This window comes from Amphiura filiformis, chromosome 20 (assembly GCF_039555335.1).
Source record: "Amphiura filiformis chromosome 20, Afil_fr2py, whole genome shotgun sequence".
NCBI classification, from domain to species: domain Eukaryota; kingdom Metazoa; phylum Echinodermata; class Ophiuroidea; order Amphilepidida; family Amphiuridae; genus Amphiura; species Amphiura filiformis.
In genome coordinates, this window is record NC_092647.1 from 22,648,317 (window position 1) to 22,675,976 (window position 27,660).

The 27,660-nt window shown below is 37.5% G+C and overlaps 2 protein-coding genes and 5 non-coding genes across 7 annotated transcripts; 2 read left to right on the forward strand and 5 right to left on the reverse strand.

The window, feature by feature from the left end:
- Window positions 1-2,312: 2,312 nt before the first annotated feature.
- On the reverse strand, window positions 2,313-2,395 carry Trnal-cag (transfer RNA leucine (anticodon CAG)). Its single transcript has one exon. It is a non-coding gene; the product is annotated as a tRNA-Leu (tRNA).
- A 775-nt stretch (window positions 2,396-3,170) lies between these two features.
- Trnal-cag (transfer RNA leucine (anticodon CAG)) lies at window positions 3,171-3,260 on the reverse strand. Its single transcript is given in 2 exon segments — window positions 3,171-3,215; window positions 3,223-3,260. It is a non-coding gene; the product is annotated as a tRNA-Leu (tRNA).
- Window positions 3,261-3,492: 232 nt separating this feature from the next.
- On the reverse strand, window positions 3,493-3,575 carry Trnal-cag (transfer RNA leucine (anticodon CAG)). The gene has a single exon. It is a non-coding gene; the product is annotated as a tRNA-Leu (tRNA).
- Window positions 3,576-3,805: 230 nt separating this feature from the next.
- Window positions 3,806-3,888, reverse strand: Trnal-cag (transfer RNA leucine (anticodon CAG)). Its single transcript has one exon. It is a non-coding gene; the product is annotated as a tRNA-Leu (tRNA).
- A 236-nt stretch (window positions 3,889-4,124) lies between these two features.
- Trnal-cag (transfer RNA leucine (anticodon CAG)) lies at window positions 4,125-4,207 on the reverse strand. The gene has a single exon. It is a non-coding gene; the product is annotated as a tRNA-Leu (tRNA).
- A 9,593-nt stretch (window positions 4,208-13,800) lies between these two features.
- On the forward strand, window positions 13,801-17,247 carry LOC140142204 (uncharacterized). Its single transcript, XM_072164171.1, has 3 exons — window positions 13,801-14,247; window positions 15,051-15,221; window positions 17,233-17,247. The coding sequence occupies exons 1-3, from the start codon at window positions 13,801-13,803 to the stop codon at window positions 17,245-17,247; spliced, it is 633 nt and encodes a 210-aa protein (XP_072020272.1).
- Window positions 17,248-17,320: 73 nt separating this feature from the next.
- On the forward strand, window positions 17,321-22,422 carry LOC140142205 (monocarboxylate transporter 12-like). The gene is made up of 3 exons (XM_072164172.1): window positions 17,321-17,513; window positions 19,878-20,687; window positions 22,247-22,422. Exons 1-3 carry the CDS (start codon window positions 17,321-17,323, stop codon window positions 22,420-22,422), a joined length of 1,179 nt encoding a protein of 392 aa, XP_072020273.1.
- Window positions 22,423-27,660: the final 5,238 nt, after the last annotated feature.

Genomic DNA, 27,660 nt, shown 5'->3' on the forward strand with positions numbered 1-27,660 from the left:
TAATAATGTTTAATTGTCGCTCTCACATGATGACGTTTATAATTTAGCAACAACACGTTTTTCAATAAAGAAGGAACCAAGATTTAAAAGCTTTTATCTGTAGCGTAACAATAGCAAAATTGATATTTAATTTCATAGCTACCTGATTATAAGCCTTAAGATGTATAAAGCAAAGCTTGCGTTTTTGTACTTGTTTTTCACTGAAGAAGGAACCGAGCTCTAAAAGCTTTTATTTGTAGTGTAACAATAGTGAAATTTATATTTGGTCTTATAGCTATACCTGGGTCGTCAGATATGTCGTAATGTACTTTATTTCAGATAGTATAAAGCAAAATATACTTGTAGATTTTCTCTTAATACATGTTATAATACAACTCGGATAAAATGTGAACAAAAGAGGTGTTTTAAATATAAAATAATTACGTTGATCCGATTTACTTTCTGTCTTATTCATTAACCGATGCTATCTGACACATGTTGGTAAACACTTCGGTTGAAAATGTTATTGGAATTACGTACTAGATTTAAATGTGTGAGGTATTTACTAGATTTATATTATTGAGAATATTTATTGTATTATGATATTGGAAATATTTAACAGCAAGCACAGGAGAAGGGTTTAAATGAATAAATATTATATCGTATAACCAGTATCTGTACTATGCACGATAAAACTGATAAATTGTGCCTGATTTGGATATAAATATTTGAAATTTGGGCAAAAATCGGGCATTCACCATTTTTCAGTGCAAATTTCTCAAAGTTTATCGTAATTCAAAAAAATGAAAAAAAAAAACTGCTCCTAGATATTTTTATCTAGTTTTTAAAAATTAATAAAAAAAAAATTGGCCTAAGAATTTATTTGTTATGTTTAACGAAAAAGAAGTGGGCCAAAAACTTGTTTGGCCAAAAATGAGCATTTTGGCCCAAATTTGACCTCACAGATGAATTTATCACTTTTATATACTTTATGAGGCCCGAAAGACTCCATACAACAACAACAACAACAAAACCGCATTTTTATAGCGCCTTACGCATACACCTCAAGGCGCTGAACAAAAGTAAGACAAAACCAATACAATACTAAAAACCCTTAATACCTTAATCGTACAGATTACACAAAAATATATATGAAAATACATACTGGCATTAATTAAAAGTACACAAGATCCATAATTCCAGGCTTAAGACCATCCTTAATTGTTCGTGTTATATAGCTGAGGACAAATTTATACAGCAACCTTGATATCTACTGAAAATAACTTTACGACAACCTTGGTATCTACTGAAGATAACTTTATACGACAACCTTACTACGCTCGTATATACTGAAGATAACTTAACTTTATACGGCATCCTTGCTATCTACTGAAGATAACTTTATACGCCTACCTTGCTATCTACTGAAGATACCGTTAAGGGCTGGGGTATGCACGTTTGGACAGTATTTATTTTGGGACATTAGAGCACATCAGACATATCGAATTGCATTCTGAATACAAAGAAAGTCATTCTGATATCAAATAATTTTGATTTTTTGAAATTCGCAATTTAATACACATTTTATGGCAAATCATTAAAAGTTGATATTTTTGATATTCAACAGTACTTGAAGTAAATTTTATAAATCTGATGATTTATACTTAATGTGTATGTAGGTGGGATGAAAAGCCGACGATCAATTGAACATTTTGACCTTTCGTATTGAAGATATGGATTTTTTTCCCAAAACACCAAAAAAAAATTAGGTCTTTTGGGAAAAAAATCCATATCTTCAATATGAAAGGTCAAAATTTTCAATTGACCGTCGGCATTTCTCCCTGCTACATACACTTTAAGAATATATCATTAGATTTATATAATTTACTTCGAGGACTGTTATATATCAAAATTTGAAAAATATCAATTTTTATAATTTGTCATAAAATTTGTATTATATTGTGATTTTCAAAAATGAAAATTATTTGATATCAGAAAGACATTTTTCGTATTTAGAATGCAATTCGATATGTCTGATGTGCTCTCATGTCCCACAAAAAGTGCTGTCAAAACGCACAACGCTTATTCCAGATCTCTTAAGGGTAGACTCGGTATTGTTGGTCGAAGCCATAAAAACACATCTAATTGTATTCCTCTCATTATTAGGATTCAGAAAAAAGTATAGATTGTCATATCTATCAAAAAAGTGTGACAAATAAAACGAGCTAAAACAGGTACCATGGTGATAAAGCGCACTGAAACGAAATAAAAGAAATATAAAATAAAACGAGCGAATAAACAACTGCAAGTTTGTCAAAAATGTTCAAAATATTTGTCAGAAGTGGGATTCGAACCCACGCCTCCAGGGGAGACTACGACCTGAACGTAGCGCCTTAGACCGCTCGGCCATCCTGACGTTCTCTTATATTCCGCACAGCTACAACACTAATAATAGGGATGACCATCAAAATTCCACGTTGCCCATATAGCTACAAAAGATTGTTTTCCTGAAAGAACTCATCAGCAGAAGTATTTTGGTGGTTAAATGGTCAAAATCGGTCAAACACTTTTCGAATTATGAATTTTCAAAGTTTCCCATTCTGACCGGTCATTGGAACGAAATAAAATGACAAAGTCCAAAAATAGCAATGGGAGCAAAATTGGTATAAGCATATATTTACCTTTTTATATTTCTTTATTTTAATATATATGCAAACATGAAACAAGAAGCATATTGTGAAAGTATCAAAGGGGTTTCTTATGAAATGGCACTTTACTAGTCAATAGCATAAATTATTTCTTCAAACCGAGGCACTGAAATCATGCTTTTAGAAAACATTTGCCCAAAATCCTCCAAAATGGCCGAAGTGGCACAACTTCTTTCCACAACAATATAGGTCTACACTACACATAAAAAAATAACTACAAGGTTTTCTCTTTGGCTGCTTCGACCAACAATACCGAATCTACCTTAAACTACTATAAAAAAAACCCCATCTATTTGTATTCCTCTCATTATTAGGTTTCAGAAAAAAAGTATAGCTTGACCTATCTATCAAAAAAAGTGTGACAAATAAAGCGAGCTAAAACAGGTACCATGGTGATAAAGCGCACTGAAACGAAATAAAACAAATATAAAATAAAACGAGCGAATAAATAACTACAAGTTTGTCAAAAATGTTCAAAATATTTGCCAGGAGTGGGATTCGAACCCACGGCTCCAGGGGAGACTACGACCTCTGTCCTGAACGTAGCGCCTTAGACCGCTCGGCCATCCTGACGTTCTCTTATATTCCGCACAGCAACAACACTAATAACAATGAAGGATCATGGAAACTTAGTCAGCAACAATGACTCAAGCTTCGAATTGCACGGCAGAATGTGAAGCAAATTCGAAGCACTGAAATAAAACAAAATAATATAAAAGCAACGAATCAACCGGGCGAATTGACAACTATAGTATTGCAGAATTTGTTAATTGTATCGAGTTTGTCGAAAAGGTTAAAAAATATTTGTCAGGAGTGGGATTCGAACCCACGCCTCCAGGGGAGACTACGACCTGAACGTAGCGCCTTAGACCGCTCGGCCATCCTGACGTTCTCTTACATTCCGCACAGCGACAACACTAACAATGAAGGATCATGAAAACTTAGTCAGCAACAATGACTCAAGCTTCGAATTTGACCGGCAGAATGTGAAGCAAATTCGAAGCACTGAAATAAGACAAAATAATATAAAAGCAACAAATCAACCGGGCGAATCGACAACTATAGCATTGCAGAATTTGTAAATTGTATCAAGTTTGTCAAAAAGGTAAAAAAAAAAATGTCAGAAGTGGGATTCGAACCCACGCCTCCAGGGGAGACTACGACCTGAACGTAGCGCCTTAGACCGCTCGGCCATCCTGACGTTCTCTTATATTCCGCACAGCGACAACACTAATTATAACAATGAAGGATCATGGAAACTTAGTCAGCAACAATGACTCAAGCTTCGAATTTGACCGGCAGAATGTGAAGCAAATTCGAAGCACTGAAATAAGACAAAATAATATAAAAGCAACAAATCAACCGGGAGAATCGACAACTATAGCATTGCAGAATTTGTAAATTGTATCAAGTTTGTCAAAAAGGTAAAAAAAAAATTGTCAGAAGTGGGATTCGAACCCACGCCTCCAGGGGAGACTACGACCTGAACGTAGCGCCTTAGACCGCTCGGCCATCCTGACTCATGCCTACGATAGTTCTCACTCATAAATATTACAGCGAAGCAAGAAGATACGAACACATTATGCCTAACATCTGACATGCATACATAAAAATGTCACTTGCTTGATCTGAGACACGCCATGTTGGCATGAATCACACTCAGTAATGATAGTAAATTGCCTATACCCAGCAAACACAAAACGTTTTCGACATCATTCGCAAAAGGTTATAAAAGGTTGTCATAAAATGTCGGGTTATATAAAGGGTATAATAATGGTATAAAACGTTTTCATAACATTAAATAACATGTGTTGGTCATTTACTGCACAGCAAACACAAATGTTTTACAGAAAACATTTAAATGTCGGGTTATATAAAGGGTATAAAAACGTTTTAATAACATTCCAAAAACATTTTTCAAAACTTGGTACAAATCATTCTAAACAGAATGTTATTTTGGGGTTGAAGAGATATTTTGCAAAAAATGTTTGCCCAAAATATTTACAATAACATTTTAAAAATGTTTTCACGACCTTTATATAACCCGACATTTAAATGTTATTAAAACGTTTTTACCTAAACCAAAACCCAAAATATAACTTATTTAAAACGTTTTAAAAACGTTTTTGTGTTTGCTGGGTAGGCATAGATAGGCCAGTCAAATTAAGAAAAATAATGGGTTAAGCCACACCACTAATTGCAACAGAATTCATTTAGGTCCGACATCATGCAGTTATTGTTAACAACATGTATGCACACAACACAGGGGCACTCACATAGGTAATTGACCCGTAATAGTAGCGCTGTGCTGTGGGTATAGGAGATGAAATAGTTAGCGTCATATATCAAAAAGTATAAAAGCTCTGATTTTAGTACTTGCTCTATGTTTCAATTACTTATTCTTTTCAAAATATTTGAATTTTTAATCCTGTACAAGCTTTAATAACGGGGGAGCATGTATTTGTATGAGAAAGGAAATCTACCATCTTATCCAAACTGGCATAGTAAAAGCCCTCGGATTGTTGCTACCAGCTCTTATAGAAAAGTTTTCTCCTAATACGTGGGTCATTGGATTAATTATTTCTTTGGACTTTTATTTTTGGACCGTGAACACTTTTGGTTGGATTCAACCATATAATCTCCGATCAAAAATGAACCTCGCCTCCGACTATGCGGTTCCTATGCCAATGTTCATCGGTGAAAAAAATCGCTCCCAATCGCGGTTGAGCATGTTGAGTGATGCTTGGTTGACTCTGATGTACATTGACTCCTTCACACCCAGTCAAAGATTTTGACCTCATCCAAACCAACTTCTTTGCGATTTCTTCTGATCTGTCTTCAAAACGCACTGCATTTACCAGCACTACATTGGTGAATAAACTCAAGAAGATGGTCCAATACTTGGACCCAAATTTATTCAAAAGATTGAGTTTCCTAAATCTGCTCTGTATGGTCTGTATGGTAACGACGTCAGGATACTCTTCACGGGCTGGGTAATATACTTTATGCCACACTGTGAGGACCTTGGATTTCTGCCTTTTGAATCAGCCTTATTGGCAACGATAGGCGGGGTAGGCTATCTTGCAGGTACAATCGCCTTCCCTATAGCTGGAAGAGTTTTGTCCGCTAAAACCATTCTCTATTTGTCTTCTGTGATAATGACTTTAGCTTTAGCCACCGATTCAGTAATGTGTGTGTTCAATTCGTACATAGGAATAATGTTGTCATCTTTTGCGGTGAACATTGGATTTGCAGTGAATTTTTGTTGTCTGTTAAAGGAACTTGTTGTCGTTGTTGAAGAAGATAAGCTATCGAATGCAGTAAGCTGGATCTTCGTCGGATACTCGATAGGGTCCATATCAAGTGGGTTCTTGTCTGGTAAGTTAACCAGTGGCGTGAGAAGATTTTCAAAGTTGTGGCTGGGTTGGCTGTGGCATAATTTGGGCTAAAATTGGAATCGGCCATGATTACTGCATACTTATGATGCAAGTTTACCACAGATATATTATAGTAATATTGAGTGATTTTAAGTGCCCTCCCTTTTCGTCCGTAGCCAGAATTCCCGTGGTGTAAATTTTAACCCAAACCTGAAGCCCAAGCCAGCATGGACTCAGAATTTTATGGGGCATTTTGTAGCGCGAGATCTTCAAAATTGTATTATGGGGCGAGTGTGCAACAATGGTTGACATACGTACTCGACCAGTATTCACTGCACACCGTCCGACGGGGGTTGTAATGTTTTATGATATAGACATAAAAATATTATGATAAAGTTTATGATTGCTGATCATTTGGTGGGCAGATTGACAAAAAACATTGTCACATGTCGTTTTTTTTAAATACTGAATATAACACCTAAGTAGAGCCTTGTCATTTGATTGATTGATTGTTGGTCACATGTCTTTCGATATAAAATAAACTATTTTACTACGTCACTTCCGTGGAATTTGGTTATGCGCGCCGTGTATTTTCGTTCTATGCACCGTGCATATTTGTTATATTCCGATGTTCTATTGCATGGCTATAGATAGCATGTTTTTTTCAGTCCGATCGGCCAACAGTATAGTATACCGGGTTACGGGAGATTTAAAATAACAAGAAATATAATCCACATCTGCAAATAAATCTGTGAATAGGCCTATTCTGATTTGGGGAAAGAAAAAGTAGAAAACAAGAAAGTGAAAAGGTAAGCTTACAATACGAATTGGTTAGGTCCGTTGGCTAGGTAAGCTTAAATTCTATTTTACCGCATATAGCAAAGAGCCTGATATAAATAATAGTATATGCTGTGTGCCCTTATAATACTATTGAATGACTTATTTTTGGGTGATACAAGAATATATTGCTAAAAAAGGCTTGCTCGTCTACGATTTGTACGATATGTTTTAATTTTTTAACTCATGCAACGCCATTACAATCAACCAATCAAATGACAAAGATCTATTTAGATGTTATACAAAACAAATAATGATTTTTGTCAATCGTGTAATGGAAAGAATATTTTCATTCGTTGAAAAATGGAATGTTCCATTCAACTCAGCTTCGCTTCGTTTAATGATACAGTGCAGTTTTCAACTCATGAAAATATTCTTACCATTGCACTCATAAAAATTCATTATTTGTATAATACATGTACGTTGTGATGATAACGCGGTAAGGCGATTCACTTGTGGTCTTGTTAAATTTCCATAGTTTTCGGAAACTGTTTTGTAAGCCTTATGTCCCAAGATAACCCCCACGGAAGCCTACCAAACGATGTCCCAAGATAACCCCCACGGAAGCCTACCAAACGAAGTTAAGTTCCAGCGGGGTCCTTAGGTATATGGCAGAGGATGATTTAAGGAAGCCCCATCATGCACTGTAAAAGTGTTATCACTAGAGTTTCAACTGCCACTTTACTTTTCAAATCCCAATGAACTCTGTGCAAAAGATGTTGTTTTAGAATTGCCCGTGTGTCATTATTACTTGGTCGATTTCAGATCTAAAGTGATGTATGCATGAAGGATAATTCACACCTTCTGTAGATAACATAAAATGTGAAATCGACTGGCATTTTGAATGTGTATTTATTGTAAATATATCAGTCCAAATTCAAATTTAACCATGCACGTGTGTATGCAGTGGGCGGGCAGTGGTGTCATGTTCACTCACACAGCTGTGCTAACCGCAAGACTTGCTGGGAAGTGCTTAAATCATCCTCTGGGTATATGGTGGTACAGACGGCCAGGCATTACCATGTTCGGAACTGGCTTTAAGATCTTTGTCATCTACTTCATCTGCCTACAGGAGACCTAGAGCATATAATAAGTAACCATTTCATTTTTCTGTTTCGCCTTTTACACAGGATGGTTGTATGACCGTTTTGGTAACTACATAAAGTCGTTCCTGTTCCTGAGTGTGGTGTCGGCTCTCTCTGTAAGCCCGTGGTTAGCGTCGGACTTCAAAAAGGCAATTACGCGAAATCAACGTCGTGATTATTCCATTATCAAAGATACGGACATAAAATTGAACGACAAATAACCCTCAATATTCATACTCGTACACCAATAGAAAAATATTAAATGTTAAAATGATTGCTTATGGATATGTTCCTCTGTATTAGGGGCTGTGCAATAATTATGAGCCCTGGGGAGGGAAAGAAATTTTTGGCGAACCGAAAGGGGGGGGGGGCAAGCAATTTTTTCCCAGCAGAGAGGGAGGGGGGAGCGATTTTCGGCACACATTCATGGGGCGCCTTTTAAATAAAACGCTCTAAAAAGGGCTTAAAAAAGCTAGGAAAACAGTACGGAAACGCTTAAATATGCAAATTATCCTGCTCGCTGCGCTCGCAACATGTATCTAGACCATTTAAGGTTTGTAAATGAGGGGGGGGGGGGGGCTTATAATTATTGCACAGCCCCTTATTGATAATAGTCGGATTTGTCAAATTTATACCATTGGGCTATTCTAATTAAAATCCACACTACCCTTGTGGAAGATTTTGGCAATTTCTTCCACAGGTGGAGTATGGTGCGCCCTCTGTTGGTGTACAGAAGTCGGAAAAAATATCACTCTGAAGATGACCATCGTCCAAGATGGTCGAAACTGTCAGGTCAGTAAAACAAATTGGTTTTGTCAAGATGAAATATTGTATTTGAGTTTCTACAAACCTAATGAACCTCTTCAAGAATATACGTGAGAATTATGGACAGAACTATGTCAAGACTGTACGTGACTATGAAGAAAATATTGGCAAGAAAATCGCCAGACATCGTAACCATCTCGTCTTTACATTACGATGCAAGGAGTTGAGCATCACTCCGCCGAGGTTACGCTTGAAATGTCCCTACACCACATTTCGCCATAATTCATTCTAGAAACGCTTGCTGTTAGAATAAGAAAAGTTTTAATGCTAAATTATTGCACATTCTAGGGAAGCGTGGTTACTGTTTTGAAATAACCGAGTGAGAGGGTTTTCAAGAAAATATTTTTCCTGTCAAAACTGAAGCATCCTCTGTATAAAAGAAAATATGAATATTAACTGCACATCATATATAACTATTCGTGATACCCAATTGTGGCATATTTGAGGTCGTTTATGAGGCAGAGAATTTTATTTCAATTTTATTCTGCCTCTTCTGCCTCCGCAGGAGGTAGTTTGCTTTGAAATTTACACCTAAAAATGCCGCACATTGCGCGGCATGTAGGCCGATTGTACAAATTTATATTCTGACAAGTACTCTAATTTCAGCCCAATATCGAGAGCCCAATATATATCCCCCACCTCTCTGCGCCATACATAAATTCGCCTATCGCCATTTCCGAATGTTCAAAAAGGTAATCACGCTTCCTCAGCATGTGCAATAAATTAGCATTAAAATTAATTTTATTCTATAGGGATTCTAGAAACACCTAGCACGTGGCGCCAATGGTGCGGGTCTATCAAGCTCATGAATTATGCATTAGAATTTTTTTAAAGTATAATTGAAGACCGAATTAAAAAGACTAGCTTGCGTATGCCGTACTGTCAACCAGACCAAAAATGACATACTGCGCAGGTCAGCAACCAATCACGGCGCGCCTTTGTCCTGACGTCAGACGCAAACTAGTATTTTTTTAATTCGGTATTTAATTATGGATTGTAGCCTCATCACATCAGCAATATCGTAGAAATCAAGTCGGACAACCGTTATGCTGTGTGTGGCAATGGGAATACACATTAAACAAGGTTTAATTTCATGATTACATGAAACCTGATTATCAATGGAAAAACTTTGGCTGGAGAAGTTGAACCTGACGTTCATGGCGACACTTTGGATGTGATAATTTGACATCATGGATTGTTTTGTGCAAAATTGGAGGTATTTTTGCGGCGAGTCAGCAGACCGACTGACATGCAGGCTAGCATGCTAGGCTCGACTAGGCCGCAATCATCGTGTCTACATCATAATAATAGTTCATACCCGCTGGACAGCAGGAAGAATGTTTATAACTTACATTTCAATACATGTTACTTTTATCTTGAACTTGGAAGAAACTGATTTCAATACGAATTTCAATATTGCAAACTCATGACCATCAGTGACCATACATTACACTAAACAGTGAGATCCGTGCCGGTTTATGGCTAGAAAGTAGAATGGATTATTTATTTCTGTTCATCTTGATATCAACATTTAAATGGTAAGTTCATGAGTTTGACCTCATTTAAAATACAAAACAGAACCCGTGTCAAATCTACATTGTATGTCGCACAATTATGTGTTGTGCATGACTGAGTGCATGATGCTAGCATATGACTAGTCTAGGGCTAGGCCCGGGGCTAGCAAACTGATTTCAATAACAATTTCAATATTGCAAACTCATGACCATATACCATCAGTGACCATACATGACACTAAACAGTGAGATCCGTGCCGGTTTATGACTAGAAAGTAGAATGGATTATTTATTTCTGTTCATCTTGATATCAACATTTAAATGGTAAGTTCATGAGTTTGACCTCAATTAAAATGCAAAACAGAACCCGTGTCAAATCTACATTGTATGTCGCACAATTATGTGTAGTGCATGACTGAAATGAGTGCATGATGCTAGCATGACTAGTCTAGGGCTAGGCCCAGGGCCCTTGGCAGTTGGCAGTATCTGGAAAACACTCCTCCGACACAGCGCTAGTCCAAATCTAAAAAACACTCTGCCAGTCCGAAACTGAAAACCACTGCGCTAGTCCGAATTTGCAAAACATGGCGCTATTCCGAATCTGAATTTAGGAAACACTGCGCTAGTCCGATAGGCCTATTCGGACTAGCGCCGTGTTTTTCAGATTCGGACCAGCGCTGTGATTTTCAGATTCGGACTACCGCTTTGGTTTTCTGCAGTTTCGGACTGACGAAGTGTTTTCCAGACTCGGACTAGCGCAGTGTATTTCGGATTCGGACTAGGGGTGTGTCGGACTGTTAAAGTGTTTTCAGATTCGGACTAGCGGTGTGTCGGACTGTTGCAGTGGTGTTCAAATTTGCAAAATGCATCCATGGGTTTTATATCTTATTTTGTAGCCTATCTGAAAATTTTACTTTGCATAATTCTTGCATGATTCGGACCAGCGCTGTGATTTTCAGATTCGGACTACCGCTTTGGTTTTCTGCAGTTTCGGACTGACGAAGTGTTTTCCAGACTCGGACTAGCGCAGTGTATTTCGGATTCGGACTAGGGGTGTGTCGGACTGTTAAAGTGTTTTCAGATTCGGACTAGCGGTGTGTCTGTTGCAGTGGTGTTCAAATATACCAAATGCATCCATGGGGTTTATATCTTATTTTTTAGCCTATCTGAAAATTTTACTTTGCATAATTCTTGCATATATAATTAGAAAATAAGGCCTACCTGACAACATTGCATTTATAACAAAAATAAAAGAAAGTTGTTGCCAACGACTTGGTTTCGCTCCATTTTGACAGGCCATATTTTGGTAACCGAATATCCGATTAAAATAAAATTTTCAGTCTTGTATTAGGAGAAAATGGACTCACATATTTTAATCAGACAAAAATCTATATCCAATAGAGGTACCTTAAAGCTAGCATTATAAGTATCTCCTTAACTAATAACAAAAGGTGTCCACTGGTATCTTGGAGGCATTGTCTTTTTTAAAGACATTTCTTGTATACGCCAAAATATTTTTTTAATTGAGCAAGAATAAGGATAGAAAAAACGTTAAAAATTCTATGTATAAATAACATTAGACCCGGCAAAAGATTACTGTTTCGTTTTTATGGTATTCTAATCTTTTATTTCCCGAAGAAACATTTGGGGTCTAAAATGGATTTTTTATGTATTTGATAAAAACATCGAACGTGTATACAAGAACAATGGTAGGTTCCTCTATAGTAGTTTACTGACCATGCTAATGTACTGACACCGTGAGAGCACATGTCAAAATCGATATAATGTAGGCTATTGTCCATATAGACGCGCATTTATCATTTATTATTGTCGGATTAACAACAATTGAGCGCTATTAATACACATTAATGTTTTTAGGCAAATAAAATTCCAAAATATGGTACGTTTTCTGCTTTTGCTTGTCACGTGGTAGGCCTATATTGAAGTTGCGATTATATCTTCAAATAAGTTTCAAATGGATTCTATCAAGACAAGTGGCCGAGTGGTCTAAGGCGCTAGGCTCATAGAGCATATCCAAAGCGGCGTGGTCCGCCGTGAGTTCGAACCCGCCGCTGCCAAACTTTAATAGAAGTAATATTAAAATTTAAACTTTAGACTGGGAGAATTTATGTATGGCGTGGAGTGGTGTGAAATGTCCCATTAAAACCGCAAGAGCGCGTGATATAGTGAACAATGCACGTATAAATAACATTAGACCCGGCAAAAGATTACTGTTTCGTTTTTATGGTATTCTAATCTTTTATTTCCCGAAGAAACATTTGGGGTCTAAAATGGATTTTTTATGTATTTGATAAAAACATCGAACGTGTATACAAGAACAATGGTAGGTTCCTCTATAGTAGTTTACTGACCATGCTAATGTACTGACACCGTGAGAGCACATGTCAAAATCGATATAATGTATTGTCCATATAGACGCGCATTTATCATTTATTATTGTCGGATTAACAACAATTGAGCGCTATTAATACACATTAATGTTTTTAGGCAAATAAAATTCCAAAATATGGTACGTTTTCTGCTTTTGCTTGTCACGTGGTAGGCCTATATTGAAGTTGCGATTATATCTTCAAATAAGTTTCAAATGGATTCTATCAAGACAAGTGGCCGAGTGGTCTAAGGCGCTAGGCTCATAGAGCATATCCAAAGCGGCGTGGTCCGCCGTGAGTTCGAACCCCGCCGCTGCCAAACTTTAATAGAAGTAATATTAAAATTTAAACTTTAGACTGGGAGAATTTATGTATGGCGTGGAGTGGTGTGAAATGTCCCATTAAAACCGCAAGAGCGCGTGATATAGTGAACAATGCACGTCAACAACTTGTTCGCGAGAGAATCAGAGTCACCACAAATAAAATAAACAGTTTTAAAGAACAGAAAACGAATTTTGAGACCGAATTAAATTCCTGGTTTCCTGAATCTTTGTTTGGTCAGGTGACCGATCACGTGACTCGCAAAACTGAAACGGAGTTTTGCAAAACAAAATGGCGGCATCAACAAAAGTTGGAAAAGTTACAACGTACTTCGACTTCGAAAGGGAGGCGAAATACTCCAGACAATGTTGAATTAAATGGCGAACAGCTCAAGAAATGGGTAATTAATTTATCGAAGCATAAGCTTACCAAACCACAGGAAAGTGTATTGGCCAAAGGGTTGAATTTTTCGCCGGCGCCGAGTAAGATCCCGTACGAGGAATACATTGTAGCCACGGAACAAGCGTGTCATAAGCTTCCCAGTAATGAAGCCACTGTTCTTCGATCAGAAATCGCTGGTGTTTTACGCAATGCTCGTCCCCCTAAATCGAATATTTCAGCGGAGGAACGACGTGCTATTCAAGATCTCAAAAAGGAAGAATCTATTCTTATCTTACCAGCAGACAAGGGCAAAGCAACGGTGCTTATGGACACCTCTGAGTATGAGGACAAAATTCATGAAATGTTAATGGATAAACGCACATATGAAAATTGATCCCACTCAACGCTACAAAAGAGAACTGGTAGCCATTCTTAGTAGGTTAAAAAAAGATAAGAAGATTGAAAAATATCAATATGATCTTCTGTTCCCAACGGCGGAGAACATACCAAGAATTTACGGCACACCCAAGATACACAAACCTGGTAATAAAGTGAGACCAATAGTAGACTATACAGGGACTATAGGCTATCAAACATCTAGAGCCTTAGCGGACATTCTGTCACCTTTGGTGGGAGGAACTGAACACCATGTCACCAACTCTAAGCATTTAGCGGAAAGTCTAGCAGAAGTCATGATAGAAGAAGGGGAAATCTTCAACTCGCATGACGTCGTCTCACTTTTTACAAACACGCCAATTGATGAATCGCTTAATGTCATCAAAGCCAGATTAGAACATGACAAGACTCTGAGTAAACGGACTCTTCTCGCGGTAGATGACATCATTGAACTTCTTAAATTTGTGTTAACCACCACATATTTTCTGTTTCGTGGGAAAATATATAAGCAGCGTTTTGGTGCAGCCATGGGGAGCCGGTGTCCCCGGTCGTCGCGAACTTGTATCTGGAGTTTCTGGAGCAACAAGCTATAGCAACAGCCCCCTTGGATTGTAAACCGCGCTTATGGAAACGTTACGTGGATGACATTTTAGAAATTATAAAGGAAGACCAAGTGGAAAATCTCACCACGCATCTCAATCAAACGGACCCCACGGACAGCATCAAATTTACGTATGAGAAAGAGCGAGAAGGATCCATACCATTTCTTGATACTTTGATTGTGCGCAAACCCGATGGTTCGGTCAAGCTACTGGTCTACAGGCAGTGGCGTAGATTTCTTTTTGACATTGGGGGGATGAAGTTGGACAAAAATCTTGAAGTATAGTCAATCCAGCACCCTTTGGCGACAGAATTAAGTTGATGATACAAATGCGCGCGAAGCGTGCGAAAATTTTTGCTACTTTGAAGCTAAACTGATGAAATATGGTGTTAAAGTAGATTAAATGCGCGCGAAGCGCTCGAAAATTTGCACTTTTGGGGCTAAAATGGGCAAATATGAGGTTAATTTGGTCAGAAACCCATTATCAGGCGTCAACATTGGGGGGGATGATTGTATGGACCATCCCCCTGGCAAAATAAATCCCCCATCCCCGGGATCTACGCCTATGTCTACAGGAAAGCTACACACACAGACCAGTATTTAAATTTGGCTTCACATCACCCTATTCACCACAAGTTGGGTGTGATCCGCACATTATTGGACAGAATGAATAGTGTTATATCTGAAAAGGAGGACAAAGATCAGAAAGAAGGCAAAATCAAGCACGCACTTAAACAATGTGGCTATCCCGAGTGGACTTTTAATCATGTCAAACGCAAGATGGATAGAAAACAACAGGCAACAAAAGTAAGAGCAAGAATTCCACGGAAAAAAGCAAAGGACTTGTTGTAGTTCCTTATGTTGAAAAAATGACGGAGACAGCCACTCGTATATTTAGAAAACATGGTATAGCTACTGCGGTACGTCCCCACACCACATTAAGAAAAATGTTGGTTCATCCAAAGGACAAAAGAGACTCCATGAGTACAACGGATTGCATTTATGAAATCCCCTGTGCAAATTGTGACAGTACTTATGTAGGAGAAACTGGGCGTCGCTTCGAAAGAAGATTGAATGAGCATAAGAAAGAGACAGAGAAAGTAGCGCGTAGTAAAGGAACTTTAATAAACAAGGAAACAATCGGTCAGTGAACAGTCCAAATCAGCAATTGCGGACCACGCCGTACAACAAAACCATATTATCAATTGGAAAGATGCCCAAGTCCTCGAGAAAGAATGTAATTCGGGAGCCCGCCGTATCCGTGAAGCAATCTGGATAAGGAAGAGAGCGCCGAACACCATGAACAGAGACGAGGGGGCCCATTACCTTAGTCATGTGTACGACCCACTTCTGGGCGCTGGTGCGCCCTCTGTTGGTGTACAGAAGTCGGAAAAAACATCACTCTGAAGATGACCATCGTCCAAGATGGTCGAAACTGTCAGGTCAGTAAAACAAATTGGTTTTGTCAAGATGAAATATTGTATTTGACTAAGTAAATATAATACCTCCGTTTACATCCTTGTCCTTGCTACAACACTAAGTAATTATAATACATCCTTCACATCCTTGATCCTTGCTATAATACTAAGTGATTATAATACCTCGTTTACATCCTTGATCCTTGCTACAACACTAAGTGATTATAATTACTCGTTTACATCGTTGATCCTAGCTATCATACTTAGTGATTATAATATCACCTCCACATCCTTGACCCTTGCTACAACACAAAGTGTTTGTAATACATCCTTTACATCCTTGCTACAATACTTAGTGATTATAATTCATCTTTTACATCCTTGATCCTAGCATAGACCGTGGAAACATTTTCCAGGGTCTATGATCCTAGTTACCATACTAAGTGATTATAATACCTCCTTCACATCCTTGATTCTTTCTACAAAAAAATAACAATGAGTGATTATAATTTATATTTTTGTACCTAAGGAGCTTTAAGGGGGTACTACACCCATTGCATTTTTTAACGTTTGTTTGCATTTTGTGAAGAAATGAGATGAAGTACTACTACATTGATACCGATGCCACCAATAGAACAAGAAGATTTGCCCCTTCATTTTGCATACCACTTTGTCCATTTTTTTCTCATTTCTTCACAAAAAAAAAAAAAAAAAAACCGCAAAAAATGCAATGGGTGTATTACCCCCTTAAAAGGGCATTTCGTGATCCACAGCCTCATCCCCCCACTTTTCTCAAAAAAAGTTGAGATTTTTATACCACTGGAAACCTCTGGCTGCATAATGTTTATGTACAAAATATTTCTTGCAGATTAATTCGTTTAGCAAAGATATCGTGAAATTTGAATTTCGTTCTGGTGCACCAGAACGAAATTACAACGCATTGTCTATGGCATGATGGAGCAGTGTAATACACATATAAATCATGCATAACTCGGACAACGCAATATCGGAATCAACTGAAATTTTGGAAATAAGCTTTTTTCGTGGATATGTACTGAAAAATGTCATAAAAAGAGGATGCCAGGATCACGAAATACTCCTTTAAGTATTACGACACGTAAATAACTATGAATTAGAGATTATAGTTTGATCTACTGTACTTATACGTTTTATATTTAATGAGTGGCAATATTTCTCATCCTATCCCGGATACATTATCAGGCCAGGTGGCACGTAAATACCATCATGTACGAAGTAAAATAGCCGCTAATTGTCGTATATTATCGACTAGACCTATAGTCTATAGGATACATCATCCATATCGTCATGTGATTTCAGTCGCACATCCCATTTATAAATCCCTGATGTAAATATTTTTGACTCTATTCTTATAATGTCAGGTTCCAGGTGTTTGATGTTTATTTCGGAGAGTCAAAAATATATATCATTGCGTATGTAAATTCGAAAGTAATACAATATTGATTCAACATGTATCGCTCGAATAAAGATTCTGGATGGTCTTGGGTTGTATGTTGTGGATCTTTCATCGCGTTTCTGCTAGAAACTGGCATAGTGAAAGCCCTCAGATTGTTACTACCATCTCTTAAAGAACAGTTTTCTACTAATACGTGGGTCATTGGATTAATTATTTCTTTGGCGCCTGGATTTGGAGCTATTACATGTAAGATATACTCCCCCTGCCACACCCGGCTAAGACCCCCCTCCACACATACCACACCCCATAAGAGATGCAGTTTTGAATTCGAAATGCGTCACTCTGCGATTGTGAATGGTCTTGAATTGTATGTTTTCACCTTTCAAAAATACTCATACGTAGGTCATCGGATTAATCTCTCGAGCCTGGCTTTGGAGCGTAAGATAACTGGCACATACATACGGTACACACACACCACCCTCACCTGCACTTTTTTTATCTTTCGACTTCCCACTCGTGTGTGTTCTCGTGATAGTCAGGCGAGTCAATAAGGAAAAGGTAAAAGATATAAGATTACTAGCGTGGGTGAGGAGAGGTTACAGCCGACCCAAGTCATTTGAACGTATAGTGGGAAGCACCATCTTTGGCAATTAGAAAATACTGTTGTGACATGATGCTTACATCAACGTCAAGGGAGCAATCCTAGTTTTCAAATGCTGTTTGTTTCTATCACTTTGGTTGCGGCATCCAGATATCTGCTTCACTAAGCACAAATGTATGAAACCCTTTTGTGCCACTTTTTAGAAACTTTAATAGAATGTTATATCCAAATACCTGTACAGTATAGATAATAAAAGAACATTCATTTGCAGGATTGGAAATGATTATGTAACAATTGCTCAGTGAAATTTCAAACGTATACGATATGCAATATTTCGTTGACATGATTTTAATTTTTATAACAGAGTGTGCGATATTTCTGTTTCAAGTGGAATAGGTGAATCATTGTACATTTGTACATGTATCGTACGTGATAGAACAGTAAAAACAATTTTAAATTGTTGTATAATCGATGTATTCTTCTGGTTTCAGGAAGGAATTCTCAATAAACTTGATGATATTCATTAATATACATGTACAACCCTCTTTAATATACATGTACAACCCTCTTTCCTAGTAAAAGTTGTACAATTGTGATTTGACCCTTTCATTATAAATTGACTCCTTGACATCCCTTTCAAAGTATCTAGCGGCCCGGTCAAGGATTTTGACCTCATCAAGCCATGGCACAAATTCATGGCTCGGCTATGGGGTCTCCGGTATCTCCAATCGTCTGCAACTTGCATGGAACAATTAGAACAGGAAGCGATAAGATCAGCGCCCCCTTATGGTTCCGTTATGTGGACGATACCAGTCTCCAGATGAAGGTCAATGTTGTTACCTAAAATTTAATTTAACTTCATTTTGTGTTGAGATCATGAATTTAAATAATCAGTAACAGTAAAACTATTCGTTTCATAATAAGTGTATGATGGATAATCACGTCAGTGCGAATACATTTATCAAGATAATCGCACTTGACAATGTATATGTGCACTGCGGTCCCATGCAGGGTCTTGATATTGCATAAACCAGTTGCATGCGATTTCCAGGTATTTTGACAAATGCAGTATACTCGGCTGGTTATCCTTAACACAAGAACTAACTTTGTTTCTCGTACGTGTGCCATTATATAGGTATATTTGGTGGTGCTTTGAGCAAAATTTTTTCACCTCGTGTTGCCATGATGATGTATGGTTTACTTTCATCCATTGGGTTGGTAGTTGGTTCTCTTACAAGAACAATACCTCAACTAGTCTTGGCAGTGCTTCTCATAGGCAAGTATAATATAATAGAGAATGTATATTGGCCTAAGTGAGGATTAAATGTTTGCTTCGTGTAATGCAGATCTATATAGCGATCTATGTGTATATCATGTAACCCATCATGCATGGGATCCGCGCCCAAACAAATACCGGATCGTCCATAATATTTAATTATACATTAATGTATAAATAATTATTAATTACATCTGATTAATAAACGATGGCACAGTAAATTGACGCGTAAATCTCGTGAAGAATCACATGAAATGTCCACTCTTTGGTGCTAACGTAATAAACGCCCGTTCTTATTTTCAGACAAACCTTTGAAGACTTTAGAGCTTGTTTTTGTTTTTATTATTGATGTTTCGGTCACATTCTGTCATTGGCAGTATTGTCCACTCTGAAGTACAAAGTGACAACGCGCGAGTATACAGCGCGTTAACAGTGCGTGGTGCTGCGTCTCTGCTGCAGGTATGCGTGCCTTCAAAGTCGGCACAATGTTTGCGTATGCGTCGGTACTTTGTACTTCAGAGTAGACAGACTGTAGGGAGAATGATTTTTCCCACCCTCCACGCCCAAAATATATGGTTCAAAGTGCTAATGAAAAGGTCCACCTTCTTCAAAATCAGCATCTGGTTAAGCAGTTCCAGATTACCATGACTATCATTCAAGTTGTATAATGAACATGTAGTCAATTTTTTCAATATTAATATAATTATCTCGCCTTTTTTCTCGATATTAACAGCGTTTTCCTTCGGAGCAGAAGCAATCACCACAGCAGCTTTACCGATATACTTTGACAAATTCTATGATACGTCAAATGGAATCACCCACGCTGGAATATCAATAAGCTTTATGATCTTGCCTCCTTTGACGCAGTTCTTATTGGACACCTATGGATGGAGGGGGACATTGCTTATCCTTGGTGGACTGAATCTACATCTAGTTTTATGTGGGGCATTACTTAGACCCCTGAAAATATCTAAAATAGATTATAATCATGATAGCATAAATGATCTGTCTTTAAAACGCACTGCATTTACCAGCACTACATTGGTGAATAAACTCAAGAATTTGGTCCAATACATGGACCCAGATTTACTCAAAAGATCGAGTTTTCTAAATCTGCTGTGTATGGTAACGACGTCAGGATACTGTTTCACGGGCTGGGTAATATACTTTGTGCCACACTGTGAGGATCTTGGATTTCTGCCTTTTAAATCCGCCTTATTGGCAACGATAGGCGGGGTAGGCTATCTTGCAGGTACAATCGTCTTCCCTATAGCTGGAAGAGTTTTGTCCGCTAAAACCATTCTCTATGTGTCTGCTGTGGTAATGACTTTAGCTTTAGCAACCGATTCAGTAATGCGTGTGTTCAATTCTTACATAGGAATAATGTTGTCATCTTTTGCGGTGAACATTGGATTTGCAGTGAGTTTTTGTTGTGTGTTTAAGGAACTTGTTGTCGTTGTTGAAGAAGATAAGCTATCGAATGCAGTAAACTGGATCTTCGTCGGATACTCGATAGGGTCCATATCAAGTGGGTTCTTGTCAGGTAAGTTAACCAGTGGCGTGAGAAGATTTTCAAAGTTGTGGGGTGGCTGTGGCATAATTTGGGCTAAAATTGGAATCGGCCATGATTACTGCATACTTATGATGCAAGTTTACCACAGATATATTATAGTGATATTGAGTGATTTTAAGTGGTCTCCCTTTTCTTCCGTAGCCAGAATTCCCGTGGTGTAAACTTTAACCCAAACCTGAAGCCCAAGCCAGCATGGACTCAAAACTCTATGGGGCATTTTGTAGCGCGAGATCTTTGAGAAAATTGTATTGTGGGGCGAGTGTGCAACAATGGTTGACATACGTACTCGAGCAGTATTCACTGCACACCGTCCGACGGGGGTTGTGATGTCTTATGATATAGATATAAAAATATTATGATAAAGTTTATGATTGCTGATCATTTGGTGGGCAGTTTGACAAAAAACATTATCGCATGTCGTTTTTTTTTAAATAATACTGAAATATGATACTTAACGGAATAATGCGTTTTATATAACACCTAAGTAGATCCTTGTCATTTGATTGATTATTGTTGGTCACATGTCTTTCGATATAAAATAAACTATTTTACTACGTCACTTCCGCGGAATTTGGTTATGCGCGCCGTGTATTTTCGTTCTATGCACCGTGCATATTTGTTATATTCCGATGTTCTATTGCATGGCTATAGATTGCATGTTTTTTTCAGTCCGATCGGCCAGCAGTATAGTATACCGGGTTACGGGAGATTTAAAATAACAAGAAATATAATCCACATCTGCAAATAAATCTGTGAATAGGCCTATTCTGATTTGGGGAAAGAAAAAGTAGAAAACAAGAAAGTGAAGAGGTAAGCTTACAATACGAATTGATTAGGTCCGTTGGCTGGGTAAGCTTAAATTCTATTTTACTGCAGAGCAAAGAGCCTGATAAAAATAATAGTATACTATATGCCCTTTTAATACTATTGTATGGCTTATTTTTGGGTGATACAAGAATATAATTGCTAAAAAAGCCTTACTCGTCTACGATTTGTACGATATTTTTAACTCATGCAAAGCCATTACAATCAACCAATCAAATGACAAAGATCTATTTAGATGTTATACAAAACAAATAATGATTTTTGTCAATCGTGTAATGGAAAGAATATTTTCATTCGTTGAAAAATGGAATGTTCCAGTCAACTCAGCTTCGCTTCGTTTAATGATACAGTGCAGTTTTCAACTCATGAAAATATTCTTACCATTGCACTCATAAACATTCATTATTTGTATAATACATGTACGTTGTGATGATAACGCGGTAAGGCGATTCACTTGTTGTCTTGTTTCCATAGTTTTCTTAAACTGTTTTTTAAGTCTTATGTCCCAAGATAACCCCCACGGAAGCCTACTAAACGAAGTTAAGTTCCAGCGGGGTCCTTAGGTATATGGTGGTACAGACAGCCAGGCATTACCATGTTCGGAACTGGCTTTAAGATCTTTGTCATCTACTTCATCTGCCTACAGGAGACCTAGAGCATATAATAAGTAACCATTTCATTTTTCTGTTTCGCCTTTTACACAGGATGGTTGTATGACCGTTTTGGTAACTACATAAAGTCGTTCCTGTTCCTGAGTGTGGTGTCGGCTCTCTCTGTAACCCCATGGTTAGCGTCTGGCTTCAAAAAGGCAATTAAGCGAAGTCAACGTCGTGATTATTCCATTATCAAAGATACGGACATAAAATTGAACAAAAAATAACCCTCAATATTTATACTTGTACATCAATAGAAAAATATTAAATGTTAAAATGATCGCTTATGGATATGTTCCTCTGTATTATTGATAATAGTCGGATTTGTCAAATTCATGCCATTTGGGCTATTCCATTTAAAATTCACACTAGATTTTGGAAATTTCTTCCACAGGTGGAGTATGGATTTCAAATGGAATGAACACTTTAGTATCGTCATTTGAAACTCACCCCCCTCAGTGGAAGATTCAGGTTGAATCTTTCTCAGAGGGTGTATGAAATTCAATGGAGCGACCTAATGTGGTCATAGCCCAATACAAGGGATCAGAGACGACTTGATTTTTCCTTACTCTAATCAGGGTTCACGCTATTTATATATCCCCAAATGATGGGTCCGGTTAGACCGTATAATCTACAAAATTTCAAAATGAGTCAATTCCACAAAATTGTGCCCATTATTTAATATCAGGGTGACCCCATTATCCTCGAAATTTGAACAATATAGCTAGGGATCCTTTGAGATGTTACGGTGCAAATACACCCCACAACTCGGTCTGCTACAACACTAAGTGATTCTAATAACGACTTCACGTCCTTGATCTTGGCTACAACACTAGAAGTTATAATACATCCTTCACATCATTTGTCCTTCTTTTAATACAAAGTGATTTTATAACTCATTTACATCCTTGATCCTTGCTACAACACTAAGATATTATAATACCTCCTTCGCATCCTTGATCCTTGCTACAACATTAAGTAATTATAATACCTCCTTCACATCCTTGATCCTTGCTACAAAACTAAGTAATTATAATACCTCCTTCACATCCTTGATCTTGGCTACAATTCTAAGTAATTATAATACCTCCTTCACATCCTTGATCCTATCTACAACACAGGATGGTTGTATGACCGTTTTGGTAACTACATAAAGTCGTTCCTGTTCCTGATTGTGGTGTCGGCTCTCTCTGTAAGCCCGTGGTTAGCGACGGACTTCAAAAAGGCAATTACGCGAAGTCAACGTCGTGATTATTCCATTATCAAAGATACGGACATAAAATTGAACGAAAAATAACCCTCAATATTTATACTCGTACATTAATAGAAAATTATATACCTCATATATCATGTATATAGATTCCTCTCATCTGATTGGTTAAAAGTGGAGTCATTAAAATAGCTGTGCCCCCTTTTTATGTCTCAAGATGACGTCATAAGCAACTATGCCCGGGCATAGATTCAACTGTGCCCGATAAATAATTGAATAATCGTAACCCCGAATATACAGTTCGCTCGTATACATTACGCACCCACTATACGGTCGGCGTTGATTACAGTGTTGTAAAAGAGACTATAGTGGTCACAGTTCACGATGAATTTGACCATGCAGATGACGACCATTCACCGCCGTAGTGAGTGCAGTGATTTGTTTACAATCTGTTACATGTCAAGGATCTATACCTACCAAACGTCATTTTTTAGACAAATTACTACGATCTGAAGACTCGGCAGTATGTGGTGTTACTAAAACATCAAGGGATTATAATACCTCCTTCGCACCCTTGATCTTTGCTACAATGCTAAGTGATTATAATAACAACTTCACGTCCTTGATCTTGGCTACAACACAAGAAGTTATAATACATCATTCACATCCTTTGTCCTTGTTTTAATACTAAGTGATTTTATAACTCATTTACATCCTTGATCCTTGCTACAACACTAAGATATTACAATACCTCCTTCGCATCCTTGATCCTTGTTACAATATTAAGTGATTATAATACCTACTTCACATCCTTGATCCTTGCTACAACACTAAGTGATTATAATACATCCTTCACATCCTTGCTACCACACTAAGTGATTATAATACCTCCTTCCCATCCTTGATCCTTGCTACCACACTAAGTGATTATAATACCTCCTTCCCATCCTTGATCCTTGCTACAACACTAAGTGATTATAATACATCCTTCACATTCTTGATCCTTGCTACAACACTAAGTGATTATAATACATCCTTCACATCCTTGATCCGTGCTACAACACTATGTGATTATAATACATCCTTCACATCCTTGATCCTTGCTACAACACTAAGTGATTGTAATACCTCCTTCACATCCTTGATCCTTGCTACAACACTAAGTGATTATAACACCTACTTCACATCCTTGATCCTTGCTACCACACTAAGTGATTATAATACCTCTCTCACATGCTTGATCCTTGTTACAACACTAAGTGATTATAACACCTCTTTCACATCCTTGATCCTTGCTACAATACTAAGTGATTATAATACCTCCTTCACAACCTTGATCCTTGCTGCAAAACTAAGTGATTATAATACCTCTTTCACATCCTCGACCCTTGCTACAACACTAAGTGCTTATAATACCTACTTCACATCCTTGATCCTTGCTTCAACACTAAGTGATTATAATACCTCCTTCACATGCTTGATCCTTGCTTCAACACTAAGTGATTATAATACCTCCTTCACATCCTTGATCCTTTTGCTACCACACTAAGTGATTATAATACCTACTTCACATCCTTGATCCTTGCTACAACATTAAGTGATTATAATACCTCCTTCCAATCCTTGGTCCTTGCTACAATACTAAGTCATTGTAATACCTCCTTCACATCCTTGATCCTTGCTACAACACTAAGTGATTATAATACCTACTTCACATCCTTGATCCTTGCTGCAACACTAAGTGATTATAATACATCTTTCACATCCTTGATCCTTGCTGCAACAATTAGTGATTATAATACCTACTTCACATCCTTGATCCTTGCTACAACACTAAGTGATTATAATACCTACTTCACAACCTTGATCCGTGCTACAACACTAAGTGATTATAATATATCCTTCACATCCTTGATCCTTGCTACAACACTAAGTGATTATAATACCTCCTTCACATCCTTGATCCTTGCTACAACACTAAGTGATTATAACACCTACTTCACATCCTTGATCGTTGCTACAACACTTAGTGATTATAATACCTACTTCACAACCTTGATCTGTGCTACAACACTAAGTGATTATACTATATCCTTCACATCCTTGATCGTTGCTACAACACTAAGTGATTATAATACCTCCTTTACATCCTTGATCCTTGCTACAACACTAAGTGATTATAATACCTACTTCACATCCTTGATCCTTGCTGCAACACTAAGTGATTATAATACCTCTTTCACATGCTTGATCCTTGTTACAACACTAAGTGATTATAACACCTCTTTCACATCCTTGATCCTTACTACAATACTAAGTGATTATAATACCTCCTTCACAACCGTGATCCTTGCTGCAAAACTAAGTGATTATAATACCTCTTTCACATCCTCGACCCTTGCTACAACACTAAGTGATTATAATACCTACTTCACATCCTTGATCCTTGCTTCAACACTAAGTGATTATAATACCTCCTTCACATCCTTGATCCGTGCTACAACACTATGTGATTATAATACATCCTTCACATCCTTGATCCTTGCTACAATACTAAGTGATTATAATACATCCTTCACATCCTTGATCCTTGCTACAACACTAAGTGATTATAATACCTCCTTCACATCCTTGATTCGTGCTACAACACTAAGTGATTATAATACATCCTTCACATCCTTAATCCTTGCTACAACACTAAGTGATTATAATACCTACTTCACATCCTTGATCCTTGCTACAACACTAAGTGATTGTAATACCTCCTTCACATCCTTGATCCTTGCTACAACACTAAGTGATTATAATACATCCTTCACATCCTTGATCCTTGCTACAACACTAAGTGATTATAATACCTCTTTCACATCCTTGATCCTTGCTACAATAGTAAGTGATTATAACACCTGCTTCACATGCTTGATCCTTGCTACTACAATAAGTGATTATAATACCTCTTTCACAACCTTGATCCTTGCTACAACACTAAGTGATTATAATACCTCTTTCACATCCTTGATCCTTGCTACAATACTAAGTGATTATAATACCTCCTTCACAACCTTGATCCTTGCTACAACACTAAGTGATTATAATACCTCCTTCACATCCTTGATCCTTGCTACAAAACTAAGTGATTATAATACCTCCTTCACATCCTTGATCCTTGCTACCACACTAAGTGATTATAATACATCCTTCACATCCTTGATCCTTGCTGCAACACTAAGTGATTATAATACCTACTTCACATCCTTGATCCGTGCTACAACACTAAGTGATTATAATACATCCTTCACATCCTTGATCCTTGCTACAACACTAAGTGATTATAATACCTACTTCACAACCTTGATCCTTGCTACCACACTAAGTGATTATAATACATCCTTCACATCCTTGATCCTTGCTACCACACTAAGTGATTATAATACCTACTTCACATCCTTGATCCTTGCTACCACACTAAGTGATTATAATACATCCTTCACATCCTTGATCCTTGCTACAACACTAAGTGATTATAATACCTACTTCACATCCTTGATCCTTGCTACCACACTAAGTGATTATATTACATCCTTCACATCCTTGATCCTTGCTGCAACACTAAGTGATTATAATACCTCCTTCACGTCCTTGATCCTTGCTACAACACTAAGTGATTGTAATACCTACTTCACATCCTTGATCCTTTTGCTACCACACTAAGTGATTATAATACCTCCTTCACATCCTTGATCCTTGCTACAACACTAAGTGATTATAATACCTCCTTCACGTCCTTGATCCTTGCTACAACACTAAGTGATTGTAATACCTACTTCACATCCTTGATCCTTTTGCTACCACACTAAGTGATTATAATACCTCCTTCACATCCTTGATCCTTGCTACAACACTAAGTAATTATAATACCTACTTCACATCCTTGATCCTTGCTACAACACTAAGTGATTATAATACCTCCTTCACGTCCTTGATCCGTGCTACAATACTAAGTGATTATAATACATCCTTCACATCCTTGATCCTTGCTACAACACTAAGTGATTATAATACATCCTTGATCCTTGCTACAACAATAAGTGATTATAATACCTACTTCACATCCTTGATCCGTGCTACAACACTAAGTGATTATAATACATCCTTTACATCCTTGATCCTTGCTACAACACTAAGTGATTATAATACCTACTTCACAACCTTGATCCTTGCTACCACACTAAGTGATTATAATACATCCTTCACA

What these genes read in the sequence shown, in the direction of transcription:
- LOC140142204 (XM_072164171.1), top strand. Translation starts at nt 13,801, where the DNA reads ATGAAAATTGATCCCACTCAACGCTACAAAAGAGAACTGGTAGCCATT. An exon ending in GTAAACGGACTCTTCTCGCG is followed by an intron (nt 14,248 to 15,050) that starts GTAGATGACATC and finishes ATTCACCACAAG; the next exon opens with TTGGGTGTGATCCGCACATT.
- LOC140142205 (XM_072164172.1), top strand. Translation starts at nt 17,321, where the DNA reads ATGTATCGCTCGAATAAAGATTCTGGATGGTCTTGGGTTGTATGTTGT. An exon ending in TGGATTTGGAGCTATTACAT is followed by an intron (nt 17,514 to 19,877) that starts GTAAGATATACT and finishes CGATATTAACAG; the next exon opens with CGTTTTCCTTCGGAGCAGAA. An exon ending in ATCAAGTGGGTTCTTGTCAG is followed by an intron (nt 20,688 to 22,246) that starts GTAAGTTAACCA and finishes CCTTTTACACAG; the next exon opens with GATGGTTGTATGACCGTTTT.